The 18,464-nt window shown below is 41.9% G+C and overlaps 1 protein-coding gene across 2 annotated transcripts in view; it reads left to right on the forward strand.

The window, feature by feature from the left end:
* The window catches only part of NOTCH2 (notch receptor 2), a 176,166-nt gene that overhangs the window by 115,174 nt on the left and 42,528 nt on the right, over positions 1-18,464 (forward strand). For both annotated transcript variants that reach the window (XM_036769157.1, XM_036769158.1), the window contains exons 6-12: positions 5,629-5,862; positions 7,549-7,704; positions 8,741-8,929; positions 10,582-10,695; positions 11,571-11,684; positions 14,303-14,536; positions 17,631-17,741. In XM_036769157.1, coding sequence (XP_036625052.1) covers positions 5,629-5,862; positions 7,549-7,704; positions 8,741-8,929; positions 10,582-10,695; positions 11,571-11,684; positions 14,303-14,536; positions 17,631-17,741 — 1,152 coding nt within the window. The remainder of the gene's footprint in view (positions 1-5,628; positions 5,863-7,548; positions 7,705-8,740; positions 8,930-10,581; positions 10,696-11,570; positions 11,685-14,302; positions 14,537-17,630; positions 17,742-18,464) is intronic.

Genomic DNA, 18,464 nt, shown 5'->3' on the forward strand with positions numbered 1-18,464 from the left:
CTAGGCCCAGCTGCTCCAGCCCACAGTGATCGTGCCCTCTTCCTTACTGATCACATCACCCTTTAGATGCTTGCTTATATTTGGCGTTTTTGTTCTTTAATGTATGCCTTGACTCTCTAGTGATTTTATAAGCTCCTTGAGGCCAGCAGCCATTTAAAGAATACCTTTGCACCTCCTTACAACATAAAACACTGTACTAGGTATGTAGTTGTAAGCTCTTATGGGCCAACATAGCATCCTACTTAGTTTGCATCTCCTTCAGCACCTAGGGCCACGCATTGCACATAGTAAGTGCTTAATAAATATTTTAAATGTTGGATGAAAGACCTTCAGTGAATACCAGCTCTATGGTCTGTGTGCTGTAATTTTGGTTTGAACCTAATTTTGTATGCAAAATTGCACAGGCATCTACTTGGATGCCATGTTAGTCAAAAAGTAAATAATTTTTCTCTTCTGTACAAGTGAAAATCTAGATTGGGAAGGAACCTCAAAAACCACTTAATCCAACCTCTTCATTTTAGAGATGAGTTTATATTGGTATTCTCCTGTACTGGCAGGATGATGGCATGAAGAAAATGAATCGTGTAAATAAACGTTTCATTTTGGAAAGAAACAATTCATTTTTGTTTCTTATATCCTAGATGAAGAATATTTTGGTAGAGCTGGATAAAGGAAAAAAGGACTCTAGCAGAAATAAGGCCAAATAGGACCAGTCTTCTAGAATGGGAACTTCTTAATCCTAGAGGATTTCTAATGTGCCATAAAGGTATCCTTAAAAGTTAGCACAGTGACTTCCAACTCTGGTTTTCATATCAGTCTGTGAAATAGCTGATGTGTGCATTTCAATGAATGATATGATAATATTCAGTTCTGATACCTTTTCTTCAAAGACTAATCTCATCCCTGAAGTAATGCATTTTGTATTTGCAAAGTAGTTCTCTCTCCCCCATCCAGTGATTGTGTGTGTGTGTGTGTGTGTGAAAGAGAGAGAGAGAGAGAGAGAGAGATCTGGGGAGTGTGTGTGTGTGTGTGTTTCTCTGTGTGTCCATGTGAGCAAAGAATAAATGAATGAATGAAAAAGTGAAGGGAGAATACAAGTAAAAGGTAAAATGCCAGGAATATAAAGTAAAATAGCATAAACTTTCAAAGTCCAGGACACAAGAAGGTAAAAAGAAAAGGGCAAACAGAAGTGAAAATCAGCAAAATTTCAAAGAAATAATATGAAGGAAAGTGAAGCAGATGAAAGACACCATCCTGTGGCCCTCCAAGAGATTACAGAACAAGAAGAAGAAACTATGGAATTGTTCAAAAGGTAAAAGTTCATAAAAGAAATTGGGAATGAAATTAAGTCAGAATTTGTTGCTCCAAGCACAGAAATTAACTCTCAATGCAGAATTTGAAAACCCAATTGGCAGAGTAGGAAAAACTGAATATACAATTAAAAAAGACCTTTCCAAAGAAGTAGAAGCTATAGGGAGAGAACAACAGACTTGGGATGCCTTACTGACATGGAGGAAAATTCCTAGAAGAGAAGTAAAAGGGAACAATTCTGTTAAATCAGATTAATTTAGATTGACGCCTTGAAAATAAGATGTGCACAGATAATTTAAGGATCACACCAAAGACCATGATGCATCAAACTGCCTGAATTCCATAATGCAGCAAACCATACAAGAAAACTATCAAGAACTTTCGAATAAAAATAAAACATTAGTTGAGAGAATTCACGAATCACCATCGTTAACCTTGTATAATAGATCAGTATTTTAATTCCTTCCTTTTCATTCCGCTGTACTAAAACTCAACTACAGAAAGATGGAGCAAATTACTCAAGATTATGCTTTTCATCTCTACCAGGAGTCCTTTTTTTCCTCAAATTCCCATTCTGAAATTTGTCTTGTTAAGCCTCATTATGTCACTATGAGATATCAAAGTGATAATTATAGCGAGTGGAAAATACTTGGACATTTTTTAAGACATTTGTTATATCCTGAACCATGCCTCAGATCACCCCCTATCTAAGCAAAAAGGAAGTGATACTTCAGTTGCTTAGATAGCACTGCTGAATTAAATTAGTAGGGCAACATGAAAATATTGAGTCAGCACCAATATTAAAGTCTTATTTCTGTTGAAACTTTCAATACTGCAGCAACACTCCACTCAAGATACACGGTCATATTTTCATTTCTAAATCTCCCATGAATCCTAGTAAACACAGCTGTTGGCAATCTAAGCGAGCATCTCTGCAGGGAGGGTAACAGAGTGGAGCTTGGTTGATAGCAGTCACTTAAGGTAGTCCGTCCTGAAGAGCTTGCCCTGGGCCCTTGTGTTTGCTGATAAGTCTTACTTCCCCTTTCCACATTTATGCTAAAAAGCTCTCCCTTCTCTCAGCCTATGCCATTTCTGTTTGACCTAGAATTGGACACCCGGTTGCTCAGAAAATTCTTGATTGATTGTGTGTGTGTGTGTGTGTGTGTGTGTGTGTGTGCTATCTCTGTGCTGGGAATGATAATTTTCTGGGTTGAAACGTCATGTGTTTTCCTTTTTGTGGAGTCTTTGTCCATCAGTGACTGTGAAGTAGAGTAAGAAGTGAATTTGAGGGGAGTGGAGAATAGGAGGAGAGTGGAATGTGAGCAGACTAGACCAGGGGTGGAATAGGATTCAGGGGGTCCTCATTATTGGAGTATTCATTATCCATGCTCCTGGAGTGATGATGTTATTCTGTATGACCCGTACCTGTGTTTTCGTCGAGGGTCCACCGGTTAAGGAAAAACCCTCTATCAGTGCAGATCAACAGTTGAGAAGAATGTAGCTTAATGACTTGTTGGGGGTCATAAGAAGCTAAGTGACTTCTCCAAGGGTGTTACCCCAGTATGTGTCCCAACTGAGACTTGAACCTAGGTCTTCCTGACTCTGAGGATGGTTCTCTATTCACTGTGCCACACTGCACCCATGCATTTCTGTGTAAGGGAGAAAAAAGTCATAGTATAGAAATATTTACTTATAAATTTACTTGAATATTTTTGTAACAGTCACCATCTTTATTATGATTTTTCTGTCATATAATTTTGTTGGAGAAATTATACCCTCAAAAAACTTTTTTTCTTTGTTCATGAGTACATAGTTGGAATTGTAACCTTAGTTTTGTTAAATAAAATAGACATTTCCATACTTTTCATTTCATTTTTCGAGATAAAATCCCCACAGTTCCTTTTAAAAAACCATTTACTATGAAATGTTGATCCCCACTTAAGTGGATTCACTTTAAATGACCTTTTTCTAGTGCCAGTTATCCACCAGTAACAAGGGTCTCATGTATATTTCTTTGATCTGGTTCTGTGTCCTTGGAAATGCCCTTAATGTCTTCAGGTTCAACTTAATGTCATGGCTTACAAATAATAAGATTTAATGTAATTCAACAAACATTTGTTCTGTGCTGCCTGTATTCAAGGTACTAAGCTGGATGCTACACATCAGAAAGTCCCCTCTGGTGATGATCTAATTTGGTCTTTTAAAGATCTGACATGCAGTAGAGTGGACCATCCATCAGCTTTGGAGTTTGTGATTTGCTGTCAGACTTATTCTTACTCCTGTCTAAAATTCCTTAAGTACCATTTGAGGCCATACCAGCTTTGTCCTGGTCACGGGGAGGGTAGACACCATCCCAGCCCCTAGCCCACCCACTAGTAGCTTTCGACACATCTTAAGATGCCGCCATGTTGTAGTTGGGTCTGGCCATCCATATCCCTTTACACTCTGTGGATTTTCTCTGCCTTTTCTGTCCTTGGGGTGGATGTGCTCAGGCAAGACTCCTCTCCAGACTCAGCCTTTCCCTGTTCAACACTCAAAGGTACCAGGGTTTTTTTTATGCTATCCTTAATTCCCACTGTTGCCTTTTCCTTTCCTTGTCTTCTTTCTTTTTCATCTCCTAATTATCCTTCAGCCTGTTCTTGTTCTTCATGCCTATGTGATCCCAGGCATTTTCCATGTTTTAAAGAGTCCTGGATTCCATTTCTGTTCCCTGCTTCCCTCCCTAGCATTGTGACCATGGAAAGCCACTTCATCTTGCTACGTATTAGTTTTCTCATCTGTAAGATGGGTGTAATGATGCCCGTAGAACCCACCTCACAGGCTTGTCGTGAGGATCGGATGAGCTTATGTAAATATTGCATAAATGTCAGCTGTGATTATTTTTTTAGCCAGTCAGATTCCCATGAGGCCAGAGTTTCTAGGGAATGGAAGCTGCTTCTGTTCCTCTGTGGCTTTCCTGGCATAAACCACCATAATTTATATTTTTATACACACATGTATATGTGCGTATGTATATGTGTACATGCTTATGTAGTTGTATGTATGTACATGTACACACATATGAATATATATATGTGTGTATATTGATACATGGATAGATCTTGTTTGTCACCTCCTCCCACCCCCATTAGATTGTGAGTTCCTTGAGGTCAAAGACTGCTTTTACCTTAACACAGTGCTTGGCACACATTAGGCACTTAATAAATACTTTTTGACTTGACTTTGGCATTCAAAGCCCTTCATAACCCATCTCCCTCCTACCTTTCCAGTCTTCTTACACCTTACTTCCCAATATGTGCTCCTTGATCCAGTGACCTGGCCTCCTGGCTGTCCCACAAAAAAGACACCCCATCCCTTGGTTCTGTACGTTGTCTCTGGCTGTCCCCCATACCTGGAATGTTTTCTCTCCTCTGCTCCAACTATAGACCTCTCTGGCTTCCTTCCAGTCCCAACTCGAATCCTGCTTCTTTTCCCTACCCATCCTAATTACAGTGTTTCCCCTCTTTTAATTATTTCATATTTATTCTGCACATAGCTTGTTTCGTTTGTATTTATTTGCTTGGTGCCTGCCCCCCCATTAGATTATAAGCTTCCTGAGGGTGTATGGGGTGTTTGCAGAGGACTAGCACCTCTGGTAAGAGGGCTAGCCGAGTCCTTTTTAGGGCTGCTTGTCCACCTGTGGTGTCCCCTTTCACCCAATTCTCACATGTGGCTCCAAGAAGCTGTAGCATGTGCAGTGGCCACACCCCAGACAGGCTAAACCAGGTTGAGGGTAACCGATGGGCCTCAGACCTGTTGGTGAGTTAGAGGGGTGTCTACCCCAAACATTTCCTCTGGTGGAATAGGTGGGTGAGAACAGTTTGTTCCAACAGTACTGTGGAGTGCTTAGAGTTTGGTCAGACGTGGAAGACGTCAAGGTCATCCGCTTCATCCTGGGCCATCTTGACGTTTGTCATGCCACTGTACTTTAATGACTCTGGAAGAGAGAGCGAGGCTGACGAGTTTGTGCCATTCCACCTCACTTAAATCTAGTTCACGCACAAGTCAAGACATCATCCTGTGATGTCATTCATCCTCTTCAAAAGCTAAGGACAAACAGCATAAGCTTCCTGAGGGCAGGGACTGACTGTCTTTTGCTTCTTTTTGTGTCCCCAGCACTTATGTGCCTGGCACATAGTGGATGCTTAATAAATGTTTATTGATTGATTGCCTTGACTGGTGAATGGTGGTAAGGAGAAGCCCAGTGCCTGTAGCATAACATGGTACTGACTGCCTGGGAATAATAGTCTTGGTGTCCATGTTGTCTTTCCCCACCAGGTCAGTTTTGCACAGAGGATGTGGACGAATGCCAGCTACAGCCCAACGCTTGTCAGAATGGAGGCACCTGCACCAATCACAATGGGGGTTATGGATGTGTCTGTGTCAATGGATGGAGCGGTGATGATTGCAGTGAGAACATCGATGACTGTGCCTTTGCCGCCTGCACTGAGGGCTCCACTTGCATTGACCGTGTGGCCTCCTTCTCCTGCACGTGCCCAGAAGGAAAGGCGGGTAAGAAGAACAGGGAGGCTGGCCAACTGGGAGGGGGTGGGTGAGTTTTCATAGCTTGTCCTGTGCAAACTAAAGTGCTCAAAATGCCATTTTTAAGCATAGATAATTTGAAACTTTGCTTCTTGAAATGTGGTCCTGGATACAAAGTGCTGGGAATCAGAGCTTCAGAGGGTTTTTGTCCAGGCGACTCAGGGTTGATTGAGCATTATTCATTTCTCCTTTTTGTACTTCATTTTCTCTTGCTGAAAAACAACTGCTGACATCTGAGAGTATCTTTTCATCTCCTTGAAATTATAAGATTAAAAAACTCTTCATAAATAAAAAATAATTATTAGTGATAAAGGGACTTTGGGACTCAATCTCAACATGAAATCTATTCATCAGTGCTCTCATTAAACTAAACTTCTGCCAACAAAAACCAAATAAGAATATGAGGAGTCTAATCAGGAAAGGTCGAATTTGAGAGGATCTCAGCCCTCTGTCGTCATCCACTGGAGCCTTTAAATGCGAAATTAAAGTAGCTAAAATCACTGCTAATTGAATAGCTTTTAGATGAGGAGGAAGCAGATGAAAAAGCTGAGAAGAGAGAACAGTTGTGAAACATTTCATTATGAATGCTTTTTCAAAGGCCCCACCTCCAGCTTTGCTACAGAAGTCTTACTCATGTGTCCTTAAGCAGACTGCAGACTGGAAAATCCAGTTCCCAGGTGACCGTTCTTGTTCGGTGGACAAGGGTACCTGGTAATGGTTTCTTCAGAACCCCTCAGGTTCCCAGACAAGGAATGCTGATGCTCTGAAATAGCTGCTTAAAATGAGCAGGATGCCTTTTATTTAGCTTTGCTCTCATTGGGCTGGTCAGATTCTTATGCTTCCCAGGGATCAGGATTCTAGTGAAAACTCAACTTTTGCTCTCATCGTCCTCAGAGAAGAGATGAAGAGAGGTCTTCTTTTTCAGAGAGGTGGCTGTGGGAAACTGGTTCAGGATCACTTCCATGTCCATAAGTCCATGAACATGAGGACCATGTTGTAGAAGCTCTGGTTTCTTCCCTGGTGGGCCCAGAGTGGCCTCCTAAGCAGAACCAGGCCTACAGAGAGGTTTCCTGTTGTTATCTGTTGTTCTCAGCTCTAGTAGAGGCAAGAATTACTGTCTTCAGTAATGACCTCAGACTGTTGCAAAGAAGGCCTTGATGCCCAAGAGTTTTGGAGGTGGAGCATTACAGTCTTGCTGTGTACAGTGCCCTGTTCAGGCTACACCTGAAATATTGTGTTTGGTCAGGTCTGGGCACCACAACTGCTAAAAAAATACAAGATTATGCCATATGAGGATGGGTTGGAAGGAACTTGGGGAGGTTTGTCTTACAGAAGAGAGGATTTAGGGGGTCAGGATGGCAGTCTTCCAGGATTGGAAAGACTGTCTTGTAGCAAAAAAAAAAAAAAAAAAAATTAGACTTGGTCTTCTTCATTCAGTGGGTCAGAACTTAAAAGCAGTGGGGAGAAGTTGCAGAAACAAAGTCTTAACAGCTGGAGCTTCCAGAAATGGAAAGGGCTGCCTTGGGAAGGAGTGAGTCTCTCCTCCTTGCAAATCTTCTAGAAGAAGCTGGATGGCCTAAATGGAATGTTGTAGCCGGTGTAGATCCTTTGTTACTTTAGCGGTGACTTCTCCTGTCCCTCCTCTTCCTGGGCCAGGTCTTCTGTGTCACCTGGATGATGCATGCATCAGCAACCCATGCCACAAGGGAGCACTGTGTGACACCAACCCCCTGAACGGGCAGTACATCTGCACCTGTCCACAAGGCTACAAGGGGGCCGCCTGCACTGATGACGTGGATGAATGTGCCATGGGTGAGTATGCGTGCCTTGGGGCTGCTAGGGGGCGCCATAGTGCACAGAGTGCATGAAGACCTGAGTCCAACCCAGCCTCCGACACTGCCTAGCTGTGTGATGCTAGGCAAGGCACTGAACCCCTGTTTGCCTCGGCTTCTTTACCTGTAAAATAGGGATAATAACAGCACCTCCATCACCAGGTGGATGTGAGATAACCGTTATAAAGTGCTGGCACGTAGTAGGTGCTATATGAATGTTAGCCGTAGTTGTAATTATTAACCTCAGTTTCCACAACTGTAAAGTGGGGATAACCATAGTACCTACCCCCCCAGGGGTTGTTATGAGAATCAAACTAAATAATTACTTTAGTGAGCTCTATATAAATGTTAGCTGTAGTTATTATTTATAATAATAATTAACCTTAGTAACTATAAAATGGGGAGTAATACTAGCGCCCACCTCCCAGGGTTGACATGAGGACCAGAAGAAATTATAACTGTAAAGTGCTTAGCACAGTGCCTGGCGCATAGTAGGGCTATGTGAATGTTAGCTGTCGTCATCATCATCATCATCATCATCATCATCATCATCATAATCATCGTCGTCGTCGTCTTAGGGAGGCACGGTCATACTTAGTATACTTTAAATGAGCACAGACTCTTAAACTCGCATTAAACCTCTTTACTCCAAGAGTCTCATGCCCACATCTGGTGAGAAGCTTGGCATACGCTCACAGCTTAGGAATTCTTCAGCAGAACAAATATGGCCCCGTTGCTGACTATGAGGGGAAAGCCCTCTGGCAGTGTGGGTAGAGGCAGACAAGGCAGCACAAAGAGGGTGTTTGTCCTGTCTGATTTTATGGAGGCTAAATGGGAAACTGAGTCACCAAACCTTCAAGAGATTGGCCTTTCTCCTAATAGCAAATCTTTGGTAGGGATTGGGTGAGAGCTTGGGTGTTTCTGTGGTCAATAGTCCCATCCTCTTCCTTCCCTTTGGTGGGACAAGCCCCCCAAAAGGCTTTTTAATTCCAACAATCCGTGTCTTTCTGTTTTAGCCAATAGTAATCCATGTGAACATGCGGGAAAATGTGTGAACACAGAAGGCGCCTTCCACTGTGAGTGTTTGAAGGGTTACACAGGCCCCCGCTGTGAGATGGACATCAATGAGTGCCATTCGGATCCTTGTCAGAATGATGCCACCTGCTTGGACAAGATTGGAGGGTTCACATGTCTCTGCATGCCAGGTAAAAGGAGAGTCTGGACAAGATCCTCCGGGACTAGAGCTCTGGGGAGGAACAAGTGGATGGTCGTGTCCAAGACAGTGCCTGGTGACCATCAGCATTCAAGCCATGGTGATGGGATGTGTCTGTTCATAGCTGCACCAAGGACAGTCTAGTTATCTTTGACAGTAAATACTGCCCATTGCCGCCTCAGGAGATCCCCAAGTCAGTATCTCTACCAAAGGGCCTTAAAAGGCCTCTGCATTGGTGAGCTGCAGATACAAAAAAATAGTTTGTCCAAGTCATATTAATCTGATTCCCTTTAAATCAGGAGTTCTTCACCTGGGGTTCATGAATGTTATATGTGTGTGTATGTACATATATACACCTTTTCACAAATATTTTTTTTCATATATGTGCATGTATACATATGTATACACATATTTCTATTTTATCTTTATATGTGTGTATGTATATGTATGCTGTTTACTGTAAGATTCTTCTTCTTGTAATGAGGGCGAGTATCACCATCACATTGTGAATTTAAAGTATTTGTCCGTTGATCTGTCCATCTCACCCATGCCTTTTCAGGTGTGCATAAGACAAAGTGCAGCTGTCTTTTTCTAGTGTTAACTCTTTCAGAATTACTTCCAGTGTCCCCACAGAGGAGAGTAAAATTCTAATGATGAAGGCTTCTGCTGTTGAACCTGTGGGTTATGGGGGATTGTATTTCAGAGTATGCCAGCCCCTCAGGCATATGCTGTGACTTTGCATGCTCCCACGACAGAGACTCTAATTAGACATTCGGGATCACCCCAGATAGAAAGGTGGATTCAGAGATGAGAGTGGTTCTGACCAGAGAACACTGGTTTGGACCTGCTATTTGGATAGTATCATCAGTCTCAGAACCAGTTCTCAGAGCGTGGGGAGGTGATGCTCCATGGCCTGACATTTGTCTGAGTGTCCAGGTAGGGCACAGGACAGCAAATGACCTCATCATATCTCCTAATGTTCAGTTTTAACATCCTGTTCAAGGATAGCAGACTGTCACATCCTATAAAGGGATGGATTTGGTGGTGGACACTGCCTTGCTAAAAAAACTGAAGAAAAGAAAGCTTAGACTTCTACAGAAGAACTGTATGTTTCTAATGATCAGATATAGATACCTGAGCCAGCAAGACAATGAATGAAGTCGCCAGAGGACCAGAACACACACACACACACACACACACACACACACACACACAGAGCAAATAATACTGGAGAGGTACAAGAGTGAAAAAGAACTTTGGAGACATAAATTTTCTTGAATCTTTTCTGCTCAGTCTGCTTGATGTGATGAAAGGTCTTCTGCCTTTAGACGGTGGAGAGCGTCTTACAAGGATGGGGATTTGATTCCTGAGTTAGCCCTGTTCTTCGATCTGAGATGGTATATCAGTTAGTGCCACATACCTTCATCACCCCCACAGTGCTGTGGTTATCTTACTCTTCTCTCATTACCCAAATGTTTAGAATGCATTTCTCCTGGACTTTGATACCCGAATCCCTTTGTGTGACCATTGCCTGTCTGTGGAGGCTATAGCCGTCTCCTGGAGTTATGGTGCTTCCTCATGAGCTCTTGGATACCTAGAATACACTCCCTTCTGAGCCTTTTGTGTGGTCCATTCTGTGTTCAGGTTTCAAAGGCGTGCATTGTGAATTGGAGATAAATGAATGTCAGAGCAACCCTTGTGTGAACAATGGGAAGTGTCTAGATAAAGTCAACCGCTTCCAGTGCCTCTGTCCTCCTGGTAAGTATCCTAACCACCTGTCCTACTTAATTTCCTCTTAAGGCACAAAGCCAGCTGACCAGAGGGAGGGAAAAAGTTGGAGAGGGAGGAGGGTGTATGTGGGATGGACCTCAAGAGCTCATTAAAATGAGTAATTTGAAGTAGGAGTATGTCTATGAAGGTTGGTGAAAAGCCAGTGCAGTAACTCATTCTTCTTCTAATCCCTTGTGGATAGAACTGTTAACTTCATTCATAAGATCCTGGACTTCTCTGTCTTCATGTGTCTTTCAGGAAACTCACTCCTCCCAGATGCTTCCCATTGTATGTTGTTCAGAATTTGATTTTCCCTCAATTCATATTCTTGTGGTTTCATGAAAGACCAATTCTTTAGTCATTTCCTTACCTGTGGATCCAAAGGCAGAAATGTAGCAATCATTCTAAGGAAGTCTACTTCCTCCTTACTCCCCCAACTCTGACGTGAATTCATGCCAAGTCATTTACCAAATGGTTTCATTTTTCCCAAGGGTGGTTCCTTAATGCACCTGGAGCAATCATTGCTCTTTGTGGAGTTGTTTCCTCCTTGAATCTGTCTTTGGTTTACCTGGAGTTGGATCCTTTATACCAGGAAGTGGCAGTGTCCAAGAATAACTACAGGTGTTCATGACCCAACTTCTTCCCCGATTAGTTTAAGCCAATTATTTCGATGGCCTCTTGGTCAGAAGAGCTCTAATTATCCCTGACAGTGCAAGTTGACTTTGCTCCTGTCCTGTCCATAACCTTAACTCAACCCTTCTCCAGGTTCTTACATGAGAGAAAGAACCAGGATGATGTCAGGAGCGCGTCACCCTCTGAATCACATTTAGGCTTCCTCAGGTCACCACCTATGTTTCTTTCAGGTTTCACCGGATCAGTCTGCCAGATTGACATCGATGACTGCTCCAGTACTCCATGCCTAAATGGTGCAAAATGTATTGACCATCCCAATGGATATGAATGCCAGTGTGCTACAGGTAGAAGTTCATTGCTTTTTTCTCTCTGTTGTACCCTTTGCGAATGCCCCTGAGCAAAACTAGGAGAGTACCTCTGGTGGCTTCCCCACACAGACAACAAAAGCAAGTGGGGAAGGATTTCCTTCCGGGGGGGTTTCACTTCTCCTATGGCTTCCACCCGATAAGACCCATTTCTTCCATGATAACAGCCTGCCCAAGTGGGAGTCCCTTGGTGCCAGTCCACCCTCTCTTCCATGATAACAGCCTTCCTGAGTGGTAGCCCCTTGGTCAATGTCATTCTGTTTTAGGTTTTGGCAGTAGTGAGTTTCCAACTGACCGTACTGCTTGACTTTGTTTATTCCTTTGTATAAATGAACGGGTTTTAGTTTTTTCACCCATTTGGGGCTTTTTGACAGGGAGACTATTCCCTAGACCTCCCAAAGCGAGTAGCTGAAGAAAGAACTCGAAGTCCAGAAATAAACTGTTGTGTGAAGAGCAATGTCAGTCAATGGAAGAGACTGCTTTCCCCTTATTGCCCTTTGTGCTACTAAAGCATTTGGCGTAATGGAATAAATGTAGTCTTAGATTCACAAGGTCTGATTGTAGGTCCTGACTAGCTGAAGCACTACACCAAATGTCTGTAGGCAAATCATTTAACCTCTGAGCTCCTGGAAAATGGAGATTATAATTGGACAACTCAGAAGATTGATGTGAAGAAGTGCTTTATAAATTTTAAAGCACTATTAGTTAATAGTCACAGTAGATCTGCTCGCATATACATATTCTTGGGCCATGGGCACAAGTCCGCTTTCAGCTGTGAACTCAAATAAAGATACATTTTGGTCCAGTCTACCCTTCATTCCTGCCTTTTCCTACAACCCCCTGAAGTTTTCAAAATAGCATTTCCAGATCATTTGGGAAGACAGATTTCCGTCATCTTTGGTCTCTGATTGCCTGAGAAAGTGGGAAGGTATTCTGTCTTCTTTGCATTCAAATAGGCACACTTTTGTAATTGAAAAAATTATTCCATCCTTAAAGACTCTAGTCATTGTGAGAATCCTGATCCCTACCTTCCAGTGAATTGCTTTCAGTACAAACAAAGTCAGAACAGAGAGCCAACATGGTGTAGGGGTGATGAGTCACTGTAGTGCTTTCTTCTGTAGTCTCCAGTTAGGGAGATACTGAGCTGATGCCCTCATGTCTGGTCCCATAGGATAAGATTCACTGGAAGGGAATTTCAAAATGTGAATTTATGTTAAAAAGGAGAAGGCGACACTATTATAGGCTCTTAGAGTTTATATCAGGGTCATTGGAAGTGTAGGAGGCAAGGGCCTGCTGTCTGCTCACCCATGAGCTGTTTGACTGCAATTGGCCCTTTTCTTCATTCTCTCTAATCTTGGTGGCCATTTCATTCATTCATTAATCTGTCAGGGAATCACTGGTTGTATGCATAATGCTGTGTGAGGTGTCTTAGGAGAGGTCGAAGAAATGTGGCAGGAGTGTGGTTGCTGGTTCCAGTAGTTCACAGTTTTGTTGGGAAGTTAGGATACATATCCATGAAATCGTTAAGTAACAGTTTACCGCAGCACCTGGGTAAGTGATAAGGGATTGTTACAGAAAGCAGGAGCTGAGAGGACAGATGAATCAAGCCGATTAGGGAAGGCCTCGTGATGAAACAGGTGAGACTTAAGCTGATAGATACACAGGACCAGATAGAATTGGGTGGGGGATTTGGAGGAGGTGGGAAAGCATTCTCACTGAGGAGAATTGCGTATACAAAATGAGAATTAGAGACCGAATGGGATATATCAGGATATTGAGAATGCCTGAGCAGTGTACAGGTTTCACTCTCTTTGAGGAGCAGTTGGAGATAAGGTTATATAGGCGGGGTGAGGGGCCTTGAATGGCAGGCTAACGAGTTTGGACTTAGTCTTATGAGTAATTGAGGGTTTGTGGCATGGAATTGAGGAAAGTGACATGGTAAAATTGGTATTTTTAGGAGGTTTGTCTGGGAGAGGTAAGTAGGATGGTTTGGAGATGGAAGAGGCTAGTGATAGGTAAAATCACTAGAAGACATGCAATATTCCAGATATGAAGTAACAGTCACTTGGTTGGGTGATGTCAGCTGGGCTAGAAAAGGAAGAATTCATGTGAGAGACATACAAACAAAAGGAAAAACTGACAGTACTTTTGTGACTAATTGGACATAGGTGATGGAGAATGGTTGGTTACTAAGACTATCCTCTGACCCCAAATAAGCCAGCCTGACTTTTTTCCTACTTGGGAAGTAGGTTAGAGTTGGTGATAAGAAGATAGAAATACCTAAACTTTATATGTTAGGAATGATTCCCCGGTGATATTTAATCAAAAATAAAAATAGAGTAACTCTGAAATTAGGTTAATCAGTGATAAAAGTGGGATTTAAGTTATCCAAACTTCATCTGTGCATATTTAATTTACACATAGTGTTTAAGCATCTCCTAAGTGAACTGTGACAGCAGCATGATTTGACTGTTCTCTACTAAGTCTCTACATTAGCAAACCTGCAGGGTAGGAATATTAAGTAGGTGTGCTGTTTTCATTTAGAAATAGGCCTCCCTCCCCAATAACTTTAACCCTTGGTGATTTTGCCTCTTTAGGTTTCACTGGACTCCTGTGTGAGGAGAACATTGACAACTGTGACCCTGATCCCTGTCACCATGGTCAGTGCCAGGATGGCATTGATTCCTACACCTGCATCTGCAACGCTGGATACATGGGGGCCATCTGCAGCGAGCAGATCGATGAGTGCCTGAGCAGCCCTTGCTTGAATGAAGGACGTTGCATTGACCTGGTGAACGGCTACCAGTGTAACTGCCAGCCTGGCACGTCAGGTGAGACAGTCTTTGTTTCTTTTTGGTTTGGGGGCTTTGCTCTTTCCCCACATTTCACCCACAGGCTCAGACTTTCCTGGCATACATGCAGCAACTTTTTTTTAAGGCCTAATTCTGAGAAATACCCAGCCAAAGCCACATCTATAAATATCTTTGGAAGCAGACACTCCTCCTGTCCAGTTGAGAATTTAGGGATTGATCATTTTTCTCTATATATAGATGTAAAGGTTTTTAGTTTGTTAGGATTATACATATGAATGCCTACCCCTTAGAACAAATGAAATCCTTTTTCTCAAATGTTACAGCTCAGTTGATTTAGGGTAGTCTCTAGACTTTTACTTTCTCCCCTCTCCTAAAAGGAATGGACATTTTGATTTTCTGGTTGGTAATTCTTTTATGATCTCTTTTATGATCATTCTTTTATGATCTCTTTTATGATAATTCTTTTATGATCTCTTTCTGCATACCCAGTCTTGAGAGTCTCCCTACTTTGCCTCTAGACCATCCTTGGACATTGGGAAGGTCACTAGGACTCCAGAAGGTGAAGGCAGTTCATAATGGTCCTACCATAAATCTGGAGATTTGAACACACACTCCCACCCACCAGCCCAGTTATAGATTTCCTGGTTAAACTCACTGAGCCCAGGTGAATGGCTATTTGTGTTTGTTAGCGATGAGAACATGCTACTTCATGGTAGGTAATTGTGAGATTATTTTCCTAGTTGGCAGCATTTCACAGACTTCCCTGAATTCCAGTTTTACTTATTAGATGAATATTTATTGCCATGCCAGCTGTGCATGGACAGAGAGGTACTATTTCTCAGATCAAAGAAAAATGTATTAGAGAAAGATTAACCAGTGTATGCCTCTGTGAGAGGGTACCTGCCAATACATCGGGTGATTTATTGAAAACACATTTGGGACTTGAAGAAAGTGATCCATGTAGGGGGTGAAGGGGGAGGGCTGGTCAGATGCCTTCAACTTATTATTTTTTTTTATTTCCAAACCAATTTCTTCAAACATGTCAAAGGCCCTGGTCTTTATCCAGGACCTCATACATGCCAAGTTTGGAAACAAAGTCCTTTTTGAATTACTCAAGCATACAAAAAAACATCCCCATGCCTTCACAGCTGAAAATGCTTCTCCCTCCCTCCACGTTTAGATAACTCACTAAAAGGGCTGAATGGATCTTTGTGAAACCTTCCAAAAGCAATTTGCTTCCGGGCTGGTCCCCAGACATGAGAAATTGCAGCCCCAAAAGAAATTTGAGAGATTTACAAGCAAGTGAATGGAAGCCCTTAGAATGGAAGGGCTGTCTCAGCCTTTGCTATCTATCCCACTTTATCCAGCATGCTGTAAAACTGGGTGAAGAGTTAGCTGGCAGGCATTTTGTTTTCCCTAGGATTATTCCATCATGCCAGGAGGTATCAGGTGGGTGCCCTGGAGGCATGGTGTAAGAACCTGTCCCTGAACAGGACAAGAAATAATGATTGCATTTGCAGGCACCACAATAAAAAGGAGAGGCTAGGAGCTTGGGTTCCATGATCCGCTCGCTCTGGGGATGTGTGGGAAGATAAATGAAATTTAATTTAAGAAACATCCGATTGTAACAGGTGAGAGAGGATACTATGGGATGTGCAAGATTAGGGGAGTTCATTAGTGACCTCAGCTCTGGAGATGAGACAGAAACGAAATAGCACCTTCCCTCAAGAAGCTTACATTCTGCACTACTCCTATTAAAACGAGATAAAAGTTGTCTCTGTATATCTTTTACCCATTTGTTCTTGTTCTTCCTTCGAGAACACACACACAGTAGGGCAGCAGGTATCAGGGTAAGGAACACTGAATGGGGAAGGCAAGACCTTTATTCGAAATACCGAGGGTGCTGTTAGTGAGACCAATGCTGTTTATTTTTTTTCTTTTTAATTTTTTATTATAGCTAATACCATTATGAACAGGTGATTGAGAATAGATAATTGTGCAATTAGGCCATAACTGAGTATAAGTTCTGGGACAAATTATGAGTTAGCTAAAAACTGCAAACCAGTTAAATGGCAAAAGGTGCAATTTTATGCAGTTTCTCTTTTTTATTTTTAACCTTAACTATAGCTGGATATTTAATTGCAAAAATTAGAAAGTTGTGTGTCTTTAGTTATATATAGGTACATATCTTTATGTATGGTTTTTTATATATGTATATATATGCATGTACAGCTTTATATACATAATATATATAATATTACTTTATATATGCTTACATAACTTTAAGATGGAAAACAACTTTAGTGAGAAGTAGTTAGAAAGGTATGTATCTTTATATATAGGTACATATCTTTATGTATAGTTTTATATACATACATGTACAACTTTGTATACATATATGTTACTCTATGTATACTTATGTAACTTTAAGATGAAAAAAACTTTAGTGAGAAGTAGTGATTCATCTATCCCTGCTCTGCCATCCATACGTGAAGGAGGCTGAGTACTATTTGGTGTTAACCTGACCAGGCTTCACTGTTCTAGCAGCAATCAACAGGGTCTTTCTGCCCAGATTGGAAGCTTCTTGAGGGCAGGCACCACATTTCATTTAATTTTGTTTCTTCCTTAGTGCCTGCATAGCACTTTGTACACAGAAGGTAATGTTTAACCAAGTTTTTTTTAAGATTTAGGATTAGAATGAAGGAGGGCCTTTATAAAAAAAGAAAAGAAAGCCTCCCTAGGACTGCTTTTGACAGGGGTGGCAAACGTGTGATGCGAGCTCAGCATCAGTAGGACTCTGTATGTGACTGACTAATGGATCTGTCTTGTCCCTGTCCTCTTCTCTGGCTACAAGTGAGAGATTAGTTGAAAACTCGTTGCTGTGGTTTTATGTAATAGCAACCAAAGAACCAACTTAACTAGCTAGATACCACCTGAGACCTATAAGCCTTTGTGGCGTTTTATTCTACCCAAAGAGGTTTGGGTGAGTTTTAGACTACTTTGGCATCATCATCATCATCATCATCACACAGAGGCCTCTACTGTCTGTGACTCTGATAATAATAAAGAATGGAAAATGCCTCACTGAGATAGTTTGCTTTTATCTTTGCAGGGGTGAATTGTGAAATTAATTTTGATGACTGTGCAAGTAATCCCTGCGTCCATGGGATCTGTATGGATGGAATTAATCGCTACAGTTGTGTCTGTTTGTCAGGATTCACAGGTAACATTCCATTTCCTTTCAAAAGCCTTCCTTCCAGTTTATTACCCTCAGAAGAGTGATGTAGAAAACTTAACTTTTCACATTCCCTTCCGCTGGGCCTAGGGCTTGGGCCAGAAAGAGCACTTCCAATTCTTCCCTGTAATATATGACATGCAATGTTTTGCGATGTTACTGGGGATTTTCACTCTAGTTGCTCAATGCAGAGAGAGAGAGAGAGAGAGAGACAGAGAGAGAGAGAGAGTTATATGTGTATATGTATATACAATATATACATATATACAATGCACATACATACACAGTGTGTATACCAGAGGTAAACACCAGCAAGAAATAATGTCCAAAAATGCTCCACCATCACCCCCTCTGCCATCCTGGGTACTTTGTTGGGTGAGATCAGGATTTGGGAAAAGACAGCTCAGTTTGGCAGACATGACTGAGAGCTTCCTACCCCAGAGAAAGAAACTATCCAAAATTCTTCAAATTGTAAACTCCTCTTAGATGATTATAAATGAGCAAGACAATATTCCTGTCCCTTTTTAGTCTAAGACACACTAGTGAACTTGTTGGGACACAGAGAGAATGTAGTCAGTGTACCCACAAGGATAAAAATAGGTCATTTTCCGTTGTTTTCCTCCTGGTCAAAAATTATTAAGCCAGGGTGTCCTCGGAGTAGCCTCATGTGCTGGTTAGGAAAACTGCACTATTTCTCATTTCACAGAGTGG

Source organism: Trichosurus vulpecula, chromosome 7, assembly GCF_011100635.1.
Source record: "Trichosurus vulpecula isolate mTriVul1 chromosome 7, mTriVul1.pri, whole genome shotgun sequence".
Lineage (NCBI taxonomy): Eukaryota > Metazoa > Chordata > Mammalia > Diprotodontia > Phalangeridae > Trichosurus > Trichosurus vulpecula.